The following is a 12,533-nucleotide window of genomic DNA, read 5'->3' as shown; positions in this document are numbered from 1 at the left end:
CAAGTCACTCACCATCCTGACTTGGAAATATATCGGCCGTTCCTTCACTGTCGCTGGGTCAAAATCCTGGAACTCCCTCCCTATCAGCACTGTGGGTGTACCTACACCACATGGATTTAGTGTTTAAGGAGGCAGCTCACCACAGGAGGTGATTTTACCTCTTTCTTGAATTCGGAGACACTAAATCCAACACCTTTATTGAGAATTTTAACCAAAACAGTTGGAATTAAATCACAGTTACTTCTCAGGAGGTCAATCTGAGGTAACTGTAGGTTGCTTAGGAGTGACCTTTGACCATGACCTTCCTACGTGGTTCATCAGGACCCTGCCCATTGCTACATATCCTCTGCCTTCTTTCTTGAGTCCTGCTGTGTTAGACATCTCCTGGGATTTACATAGAGAATACAATTTGTGAAAGACGCCATGCAAAATATCCTCCAGGGTATGGATTGGTCAGTTGGAGGCGTGATCTGGTGCTGGTGGCTGAGTGGGATTCCCAAGGTGCCCTGCATTGACTTAGCCACATAAGGACATCTTCCCGTCTCACTGGGCAGAATTTTCTGCCTGTTGGGCAGGCTGGTCATGAGCGGGCGCGGAGCTGAGCGCTGCCCGTGATCGGCTGCGCGCCGCCATTTTATGTGGGTGGGACAATTAATGCCCACTCAGCATGACGAACGCCCAGAAGCGCTGAGCGCTACCCGTGTGGGCAGGGGGGTGGAGGGAGAGCTGGGACCAGCGCTCTTTCACACAAGTATGTAAAAGAGTGCGGAAATCTCCCTGAGGGATGGAGCTGCTGCAGGGAGGTTAAGCTCACATTGAAATATTGAAAAAAAGGAAATATTAAAATAATTCAGACCTGTCCCCTCACGTGACAGTGTCACATCAGCTGGGACATGTTTATCAAGAGTGAAAAACATGATTATTATTTCACAAAAGCTTCAGGAAACCACATCCCGCCCGTGGATCCTGAAAAATGAGAAGGTCGCTGGAGCTCTTCGCCTGCCCGACAGCCTGAACGTTGGACGGGCTGCGCTGAGAATTATTTCAATTGGTTTCTAAATGGACGCAATCGGCCTTTAACAGTTCAGTGGGAGCGCAGCCAACTCCGGAACGAACCTGCTGACCGAGAGATCTGAATGAAGCGTGGTGACATCACCGCGTATCATTTCACACATCGGTGAGCGGGGCCTGCCCACTGACCACTGACCACTGCCCACTGACCACTGATCTGTGATTCTGTGATTCAGTGATTCTGTGATTCTCTAATTCTGTGATTCTGTGATTCGGTGATTCTGTGATTCTGTGATTTGGTGATTCTGTGATTTGGTGATTCTGTGATTTGGTGATTCTGTGATTTGGTGATTCTATGATTCTGTGATTTGGTGATTCTGTGATTTGGTGATTCTGTGATTCTGTGACACAGTTTGTTTCTGATGATCTTTCTGCATCTTCCTCAATTTAAGTGACATTCTCACTTCCAATATGACTCGCAGCATTTTACAGCAGAGAGGAATCCATTGAGCTTGTGCACGATTTCTGAATGATCCAAGTCTGAAATATGGCCTTTCACCATTCGGCCCACTCCGTCTATGCTAGCCCCCTGAACGAGCCCTCCCAGCAGGACCCTTCAGTTACAGAAAAGGCAGAACCAGGAGGAATTCAGGCAGGATTCCTGTTTCCCACCTGCCTGTCGGTGAGCTGGCTGTCTGATGGTTAAGAGCTGAGTAATGGTGCCCGGTGGCCGGATCATTCGCCCCCAGTCACGGTTTTCAGCAGCACTCGAGATGAAAGGCTACTCGAGCCATCTGAAACCCGCCTGCCCACACCTCAGCTCTCTTCAAGACACTTTCAACTGCCCACCCTTCTGTTTGCTGATTTACATCGGCTCCCAGTCCACCCTTGCCTGTGAAACCTCTCACTGGCCTCACCCCTCTATCTCCGTCACCTCCTCTAGCCCTACAAGCCTCCTCTTGTTGTTCCTCCAACTCCAGCCTCTTGAGCGTCCCCAATTTCAATCATTCAGGGCCCTCTGGGCTGTCTGGGCCCTAAGCTTTGAATCCCCTCCTTACACCACTCCACCAGTTTAACCTTGTCTTCCTCTCCTTGGAGACATTCCTTAAACCTCTTAGACTCAGTTTTTGGTCATTTGTCCCAACGTGTCCTTGGATGGCCTGTGTCAAACCGATGAAGCACCCTGAAGGCGTTTTAAGGCGCTGCAGAAATGCAAGTTGTTGTTGTTGAGGTGCCGGATGCCACTGGTCTCCCTCCGCCGAACCAGGAGGGAATGAGGAAGAGGGGGTTCACATGTTGCCGAGAGTGACACCTTTATTGAAATCAACCTCCAGGGTTAAACTCAATGAGCTGCTTTTGCCTTCCTGCTGCTGTTTCAAGGGAGCCATCTGGTGGCCAAATCCGTACATAGCAAATCAGTTCAATTCAACTTCCACCCCCCCACCACCACCACCCCCGACCCCAGTAGGACAATATTATAAAGGGCTGGAGATACTTTATCAGTCAAATTGTAATAATGGCCTCTCCACCAAACCAACAAAGATTCAGATTGAAATAATGATTTGCAAGCACAGAGATGCTGTGGGGAGACATTTCCAACTTGAGACTGTTAACCGCTGTCTGAAGTTATTCAGCACATTCTAGCGTTTTGGTGACTGAAGGAGCACTGCTGGCTGACTCAAAATGAACTAAAAATTTTCACAGATAACTGGACACAAGGGAATGTTCGCTGATGAGTGCACAATGTTCAGCACCATTCGCGACTCCTCAGACACTGAAGCAGTCCCAATGTCCAAATGCAGCAAGACGTGGACAATATCCAGGCTTGGGCTGACAAGTGGCAAGTAACATTCACGCCACACAAGTGCCAGGTAATGACCATTTCCAACAAGAGAGAATCCAACCATCGCCCCTTGATGTTCAATGGCATTACCATCACTGAATCCTCCACTATCAACATCCTGGGGGTTACCATTGACCAGAAACTGATCTGGACCAGCCATATAAATACTGTGGCTACAAGAGCAGGTCAGAGGCTAGGAATCCTATGACGAGTAACTCACCTCCTGACTCCCCAAAGCCTGTCCACCATCTATGAGGCACAAGTCAGGAGTGTGATGGAATAATCCCCACTTGCCTGGATGAGTGCAGCTCTCACAAGACTCAAGAAGCTCAACACCATCCAGGACAAAGCAGCCTGCTTGATTGGCATCACATCCACAAACATTCACTCCCTCCACCACCTACGCACAGTAGCAGCAGTGTGTGTACCATCTACAAGATGCACTGCAGGAATTCACCAAGGTTCCTTAGACAGCACCTTCCAAACCCATGACCACTATCATCTAGAAGGACAAGGTTAGCAGACACATGGGAACACCACCACCTGGAAGTTCCCCTCCAAGCCACTCACCATCCTGACTGGGAAATATATCGCCATTCCTTCACTGTCACTGGGTCAAAATCCTAGAACTCTGTTCCTAACAGCACTGTGGGTGTACCTACACTACATGGACTGCAGCGGTTCAAGAAGGCAGCTCACCACCACCTTCTCAAAGGCAACTAGGGATGGGCAATAAATGCTGGCCCAGCCAGCAACACCCACATTCAATGAAAGAATAAAAAAATACACACACATACACCCCATCACACACACCCCATCATACACACACCCCATCACACACACACACCCCATCACACACACCATCATACACACACACTCCATCATACACGCACACACAACCTATCACACCCACACACCATCTCACATACACACACCCCATCACACACACGCACACCATCATACACACCTCATCATACACACACACCCCATCACACACACAGACACACACTTCACACACACCCCATCACACACACGCACCCCATCACATACACACACCATCACACACACATACCCCATCACACACACACACACACTTCACACACACCCCATCACACACACGCACCCCATCACATACACACACCATCACACAAACACACCCCATCACACACACCATCATACACACACACTCCATCATACACGCACACACAACCCATCACACCCACACACCATCTCACATACACACACCCCATCACACACACACACCATCATACACACCATCATACACACACACCCCATCACACACACACACCATCACACAAACACACCCCATCACATACACACACCATCACACACACACACCATCACACAAACACACCCCATCACATACACACACCATCACACACACACACCATCACACAAACACACCCCATCACATACACACACCATCACACAAACACACCCTGTCACAAATATACTCCATCATACAAATATACTCTATAAGCACTGCATTGAAGTGTTTCCCTTGGTCCTGAGTGCATATTAATGAAGCATACTAGAGGATGTGCTAATTAGATATTAATACAACAGCTGAAGATGGCTGGGCTGAGAATGCTTTCCTGACAAGCACAGCCATTTCCACGTGTGTGTCGGGTATGAGCCCAGCCACTGGGGGGTGTTCCATTTGACCCTGTTTTGCTGGGGCTCCATGTTGGCATAATCAAGTTCAATGCTTCCATAACTGCCCGATGATGGGAGTATTTGAGCCAGGTTAAGATTCATTGTCTCTTTTACATGGATGTATCTGGATAACCCATCACATTGTCAGATAGATGCCAGTGCCATAGCCAGATTGCAGCAACTTGACTAGAGCTCCGAATATTCAGCATTACTGCAGGGCTGTTGTCAGGGACTACCTAGGGTGTATACAGTAGCTTGGTGGCTGTGTTATTGGACTAATAATCCAGAGACATGAGTTTATCTCCACTGCGGCAGCTCAGGAATTTAAACTCAGTTAATGCGGTAATATATAAATATGGAAACAGTATCAATAATGGTGACCATGAAACTACTGGATTGTCATAAAAACCCATCTGGTTCACTCATGCCCTTTAGGGAAGGGAATCTGTACAGTGCTAAACCAGTCTGGCCTACATGTGACACCAGATGCACAGCAATGTAGTTTACTCTTTGCTACCCTCTGAAATGGCCTAGCAAGTCACTCACACAAAACCGGAAAATGCTGGAAGATCTCAGCCAGTCTGACAGCCTCTGTGGAGAGAGAGACAGAGTTAACGTTTCGAGTCCGTATGATGTTAACTCTGTCTCTCTCTCTCCACAGAGTCTGTCAGACCCGCTGAGATTTTCCAACATTTTTTGCTTTTTGTTTCAGATTTCCAGCATCCGCAGTATTTCGTTTTTAGCAAGCCACTTCAGTTGAAGGGAGTATCTCATCAGCACCTTCTCAAAGACAGTTAGGGATGGGCAATAAGTGCTGGCTTTGCCAGTGACAGCCCCCAACCTGCGAATGAAGGAACGCCCTTTGCTATCACACGGTGTACACCAACTTGGCTGCACACTGAATCTAATGAAGGCAAGCTTGGAGGGTGTTGACTAAGGTCATCATTTGCTCTTGCTTCTTGCCCTCAAGTTCAACTATTGTTGTTGAGGTTGGATGTTCACAGAGCTACCTCCTGTTCATTACCTGGTCGTCCACCGCCATTCTCAACTGGTCTGGAGCTTTGCTCTGGTCCACTCTTAGCGCCATTTATATTGGCAGTAAGTAGCAGGTAACGCCTGTGCTATCAGCTTCACTATAATAGTTTTATGGTATGTCTAGTGGTGCTTCTAGTATGCACACCCACTACCCATTGAACCAGGGTTTTGCCTCCTAACTTGATGGTGTCCAGGGTTTGAGGGATGGGGCAAATTCATGTTGTTACTTTATGGCAGTAGAAGTTTTTGCAGCTGTCAACCCAAAGCGACTGGTGGGTACCTAGTTTTTAGGTTGCTTGGGTCAGGGAGATACAATAATTTTCAAAACGTTATCGGAATTTATTTAGAGCAATAGCGGGGTCTGTGTCTGTGGGAATTAATCGAATTAAAGGCAGCTGATCTGAAAGCTTTGATGGATCAGGAGTTGAGCTAGGTTTCAAATGTTAAGTAGGTAAACATGGGTGGAGTTTTAGAATGTGAGATGTAAAGGGAACGTTTGCATTTTTAAATAAACCAGGCTAGCTTGAATTCAAAAGAGAGGGTGAAATGTTTCACCTCGCCAGAAGTTAAGAAACAGGGTGTCTATTTTACCCCAAAGATTACTGGTAAAATTGGTACGATGATAGGTTTTACAATATTAGAGAGGGCCAAAGACATAGTGAAACAATCAGTTCTGTTGAAGGGTCATGAGGACTTGAAACGTCAACTCTTTTCTTCTCCGCCGATGCTGCCAGACCTGCTGAGTTTTTCCAGGTAATTCTGTTTTTGTAGTGAAACAATGGGAATTTGCATTCAAAGGGGGAAAGCTGTATGAAGGAGGTGAGGTTGTGTGTAGGAGAGAAGGCATTCCAAGATCTAACAAGTGTGAAAAGCCTCCAGTATCTAAGCCTCAAGCTGCCGTCTACAAGGAACCGAAGCTGAGAGAAACTCACTTTGAATTCGGCTGTTCAGGATATTGTGTTTCTTTGCCTGGGTCTTTTAAAAACCGATGTGTCTCACTGTTACCTTAACAGAGGTGTAACTGGGAGTTAGATTAACTAGGGGAGCTAGGAGTTATCATAGTAGTAATTTGTAAACCTATGTGTGTGCTTAAAATCATTTTTTAAAAAATTTAATGAAGGTTTAATTTAGTTTTATAAGAAACCTATAAGAGTTGGTGGCTTTTTTTTTTACTGAATTCAAAGCCCAAATCTCAAAATAAGTATAAATTGCAAATAGTTGCGGCAGCTGCTTCAAGTTTCCCTCTGGGATTTGGGCAGCTTGGCATTTGCCATCCGCCTGCCTCACCACTTGATGGGTCCGTTGTTTTTGGGAAGCTTCACTGTCGGGGTTCTCTCACACTTGTTGTTAAGCTGCAGCAATGCACACTCGGTAATACAACGGAGGGCACAGGAACAGTCGGCTATTCAGCCCCTCGAACCTGTTCTGCCATTAAATGACTGATCTGCAACATAACTCCATAGACCTGCTTTTGTCCCACATCCCTCACAATCTTTGGGTAACAAAAATCTATTAACCTCAGATCCATTAAATTAACAATTGATCTCACAACAATTTCCACTTGTGCAAGAGAGTTCCAAACTTCGACCGGTTTCCTACTTTCAGTCTGGAACGGTCTGGCTCCAATTAAGCTCTAGTTCGAGCCTCCCCAGCTAGCAGAAGCAGTTTTTATCCATACCGTCTGATCCTCTTCATATCTTGAAAACCGTTTCAATCAAACCATCCATTAACCTTTCAAATTCCAGAGAATACATCCCTAGTTCACTCCTCATAATTTAACCCTTGGAGTTCAGGTATCATCCTGGTAGATCGACACTGCATTCCCTCCGAGGCCAGTATATTCTTCGTAAGTTGTGTCCAGAGCTACCGACAGTGACTCCAGGTGTGGTTTTACCAGGCAGGGTTTTGTATAGCTGAAGCATGACATCTACGCCCTTGTATTCTTATCCTGTAGCTATAAAGACTAAATTTCCATTAGCCTTTTTGGTTATTTTTTGTACATGTCCATGAAATTTTAATGATCTATATTACCTGGACCCCTCAGTCTCTTTGGATCTCCACCGTTTCTAGCTTTCTACCATTAGAAAATACCCTGTTCTGCCCTTTTTGGGTCCAAAGTGGATCTCCTCACATTTGCCTACATTGAAATCCATTTGCCAATTTTTGCCCGTTCACAATCTATCTATCTAGGACATTAAATGTCAAGGCACCTATACTTTGCAGTGAGATAGAAGGATCTAAAACAGAGACTTGGGCAGCATTACACCATTTAATGTTCAAAAACATATCCATCACAGTCTTGAATATACTCTCAGAATCTCACAGTGCAGAAGAGGCCCTTCGGCTCATCGAGTCTGCACCGACACGTGAGAAACACCTGACCTACCTACCTAATCCCATTTACCAGCACTTGGCCCATAGCCTTGAATGTTATGACGTGCCAAGTGCTCATCCAGGTACTTTTTAAAGGATGTGAGGCAACCCACCTCCACCACCCTCCCAGGCAGCGCATTCCAGACTGTCACCACCCTCTGCGTAAAAAGGTTTTTCCTCACATCCCCCCTAAACCTCCTGCCCCTCACCTTGAACTCAATGACTGATCATCTGCAGCCTCTCTGGGGTAGAGAGTTCAAAAGATTCAATCCACTGAATGAAAAGGATCTTATCTCAGTCTTAAATGTCCAACCCCCTTATCCTGAGATTAATGTCCCCTCTCCATCCAGGGAAGCAATGAGTACGTGAGGGAGAAAGGAATAGAGGATATGCTGATAAAACAAGGACTTCATCAAAAGGACAAAACAATTCTCTGCTACCCATTAACTGGAACTTTATTTTTCACAGACATATTTTTGTCCAACAAAAAAAATGATGAAAATAATAAATAGAGCTGAAAGCCGCTGATCCTAGGTCTGAACCTGGAGGTAACAACGTGAGCAAGCTGCTCACAGTCCAGGGACATACACAGAGTGTTAGGGCCTGGACTCTGCAGCTTCACGGGTAGTTACTATGCACTGCAGCTGAAAGGTAAGAGGCTGGTGCCAGATCAGACCAAGCAGCAACCACTCGCCAGGCTGCCTCAGTGGGCATGTGGTCTGCCTCTGCCTCGACCCTTGGGCTGGGCAGATGAATCCACAGTGGAGCGTGGGTTCTTGATGGTCTCATCGACGGACAGGATCAGGCAGGCTGCTTCCGAGGCAGCAGTGAGGGCATTGATCCGCACGATGGAGGGCTCCCAGACACAGGCCTCAAAATTATCTGCAATGTCTTCATTGTTCACATCAACTCCATACCACACTCCGCCCTGTAAATACCAGACAGCATGTGAGAAACAGCACCCAGTAAAACATCATTCTGTTCATAAACTGCATAGTCACTCAGGGCAGTGAACACTCGGCAAACCGCTACTCTCCACATCTGTGGCAGCCCCTCCCCACCACCTCCAGCCCAGTCCTGTTCCCCTCTCCCCCCCACACACACAGCCCCACCTCCAGCCCACAGTCCTGTTCCCCTTTCCCCACCACACATACAGCCCCACATCCAGCCCACAGTCCTGTTCCCCTCTCCCCACCACACACACAGCCCCACCTCCAGCCCACAGTCCTGTTCCCCTCTCCCCACCACACACACAGCCCCACCTCCAGCCCACAGTCCTGTTCCCCTCTCCCCACCACACACACAGCCCCACCTCCAGCCCACAGTCCTGTTCCCCTTTCCCCACCACACACAGCCCCACCTCCAGCCCACAGTCCTGTTCCCCTCTCCCCACCACACACACAGCCCCACCTCCAGCCCACAGTCCTGTTCCCCTCTCCCCACCACACACACAGCCCCACCTCCAGCCCACAGTCCTGTTCCCCTCTCCCCACCACACACACAGCCCCAGCTCCAGCCCACAGTCCTGTTCCCCTCTCCCCACCACACACACAGCCCCACCTCCAGCCCACAGTCCTGTTCCCCTCTCCCCACCACACACACAGCCCCACCTCCAGCCCACAGTCCTGTTCCCCTTTCCCCACCACACACACAGCCCCACCTCCAGCCCACAGTCCTGTTCCGCTTTCCCCACCACACACACAGCCCCACCTCCAGCCCACAGTCCTGTTCCCCTTTCCCCACCACACACACAGCCCGACCTCCAGCCCACAGTCCTGTTCCCCTTTCCCCACCACACACACAGCCCCACCTCCAGCCCACAGTCCTGTTCCCCTCTCCCCACCACACACAGCCCCACCTCCAGCCCACAGTCCTGTTCCCCTCTCCCCCACCACACACACAGCCCCACCTCCAGCCCACAGTCCTGTTCCCCTCTCCCCCACCACACACACAGCCCCACCTCCAGCCCACAGTCCTGTTCCCCTCTCCCCCACCACACACACAGCCCCACCTCCAGCCCACAGTCCTGTTCCCCTCTCCCCACCACACACACAGCCCCACCTCCAGCCCACAGTCCTGTTCCCCTCTCCCCACCACACACAGCCCCACCTCCAGCCCACAGTCCTGTTCCCCTCTCCCCACCACACACACAGCCCCACCTCCAGCCCACAGTCCTGTTCCCCCCTCTCCCCACCACACACACAGCCCCATCTCCAGCCCACAGTCCTGTTCCCCCCTTCCCCACCACACACACAGCCCCACCTCCAGCCCACAGTCCTGTTCCCCTCTCCCCACCACACACACAGCCCCACCTCCAGCCCACAGTCCTGTTCCCCCCTCTCCCCACCACACACACAGCCCCACCTCCAGCCCAGTCCTGTTCCCCTCTCCCCACCACACACACAGCCCCACCTCCAGCCCACAGTCCTGCTCCCCTCTGCCCACCACACACACAGCCCCACCTCCAGCCCACAGTCCTGTTCCCCTCTCCCCACCACACACACAGCCCCACCTCCAGCCCAAGTCCTGTTCCCCTTTCCCCACCACACATACAGCCCCACCTCCAGCCCACAGTCCTGTTCCCCTCTCCCCACCACACACACAGCCCCACCTCCAGCCCACAGTCCTGTTCCCCTCTCCCCCACCACACACACAGCCCCACCTCCAGCCCACAGTCCTGTTCCCCCCTCTCCCCACCACACACACAGCCCCACCTCCAGCCCACAGTCCTGTTCCCCTCTTCCCCACCACACACACAGCCCCACCTCCAGCCCACAGTCCTGTTCCCCCCTCTCCCCACCACACACACAGCCCCACCTCCAGCCCAGTCCTGTTCCCCTCGCCCCACCACACACACAGCCCCATCTCCAGCCCACAGTCCTGCTCCCCTCTCCCCACCACACATACAGCCCCACCTCCAGCCCAGTCCTGTTCCCCTCGCCCCACCACACACACAGCCCCATCTCCAGCCCACAGTCCTGCTCCCCTCTCCCCACCACACATACAGCCCCACCTCCAGCCCAGTCCTGTTCCCCTCGCCCCACCACACACACAGCCCCACCTCCAGCCCACAGTCCTGTTACCCCCTCTCCCCACCACACACACAGCCCCACCTCCAGCCCACAGTCCTGCTCCCCTCTGCCCACCACACATACAGCCCCACCTCCAGCCCACAGTCCTGTTCCCCTCTCCCCACCACACACACAGCCCCATCTCCAGCCCACAGTCCTGTTCCCCTCTCCCCCACCACACACACAGCCCCACCTCCAGCCCACAGTCCTGTTCCCCTCTCCCCACCACACACACAGCCCCACCTCCAGCCCACAGTCCTGTTCCCCTCTCCCCCACCACACACAGCCCCACCTCCAGCCCACAGTCCTGTTCCCCTCTCCCCACCACACACACAGCCCCACCTCCAGCCCACAGTCCTGTTCCCCTCTCCCCCACCACACAGCCCCACCTCCAGCCCACAGTCCTGTTCCCCTCTCCCCCACCACACACAGCCCCACCTCCAGCCTACAGTCCTGTTCCCCTCTCCCCCACCACACACAGCCCCACCTCCAGCCCACAGTCCTGTTCCCCCCTCTCCCCACCACACACACAGCCCCACCTCCAGCCCACAGTCCTGTTCCCCTCTCCCCACCACACACACAGCCCCACCTCCAGCCCACAGTCCTGTTCCCCTCTCCCCCACCACACACAGCCCCACCTCCAGCCCACAGTCCTGTTCCCCTCTCCCCCACCACACACACAGCCCCATCTCCAGCCCAGAGTCCTGTTCCCCTCTCCCCCACCACACACAGCCCGACCTCCAGCCCACAGTCCTGTTCCCCTCTCCCCCACCACACACACAGCCCCACCTCCAGCCCACAGTCCTGTTCCCCTCTCCCCCACCACACACAGCCCCACCTCCAGCCCACAGTCCTGTTCCCCTCTCCCCCACCACACACAGCCCCACCTCCAGCCCACAGTCCTGTTCCCCCCTCTCCCCACCACACACACAGCCCCACCTCCAGCCCACAGTCCTGTTCCCCTCTCCCCACCACACACACAGCCCCACCTCCAGCCCACAGTCCTGTTCCCCTCTCCCCCACCACACACAGCCCCACCTCCAGCCCACAGTCCTGTTCCCCTCTCCCCCACCACACACACAGCCCCATCTCCAGCCCAGAGTCCTGTTCCCCTCTCCCCCACCACACACAGCCCGACCTCCAGCCCACAGTCCTGTTCCCCTCTCCCCCACCACACACACAGCCCCACCTCCAGCCCACAGTCCTGTTCCCCTCTCCCCCACCACACACAGCCCCACCTCCAGCCCACAGTCCTGTTCCCCTCTCCCCACCACACACACAGCCCCACCTCCAGCCCACAGTCCTGTTCCCCTCTCCCCACCACACACACAGCCCCACCTCCAGCCCACAGTCCTGTTCCCCTCTCCCCACCACACACACAGCCCCACCTCCAGCCCACAGTCCTGTTCCCCTTTCCCCACCACACACACAGCCCCACCTCCAGCCCACAGTCCTGTTCCCCTCGCCCCACCACACACACAGCCCCACCTCCAGCCCACAGTCCTGTTCCCCTCGCCCCACCA

General features: G+C 52.1%; 1 protein-coding gene across 1 annotated transcript in view; it reads right to left on the bottom strand.

Annotated features, from left to right (window-relative positions):
* Positions 1 to 8,376: 8,376 nt before the first annotated feature.
* The window catches only part of cct7 (chaperonin containing TCP1, subunit 7 (eta)), a 42,866-nt gene continuing 38,709 nt past the window's right edge, over positions 8,377 to 12,533 (bottom strand). The window contains exon 12 of the mRNA XM_078555060.1: positions 8,377 to 8,867. Within this exon, the coding sequence (XP_078411186.1) occupies positions 8,643 to 8,867 (225 nt within the window). The 3' untranslated portion in view covers positions 8,377 to 8,642. The remainder of the gene's footprint in view (positions 8,868 to 12,533) is intronic.

Source organism: Cetorhinus maximus, chromosome 1 (assembly GCF_964194155.1).
Source record: "Cetorhinus maximus chromosome 1, sCetMax3.hap1.1, whole genome shotgun sequence".
In the NCBI taxonomy this organism is placed as follows: Eukaryota; Metazoa; Chordata; class Chondrichthyes; order Lamniformes; family Cetorhinidae; genus Cetorhinus; species Cetorhinus maximus.
This window is presented reverse-complemented; position numbering and strand designations above follow the sequence as displayed.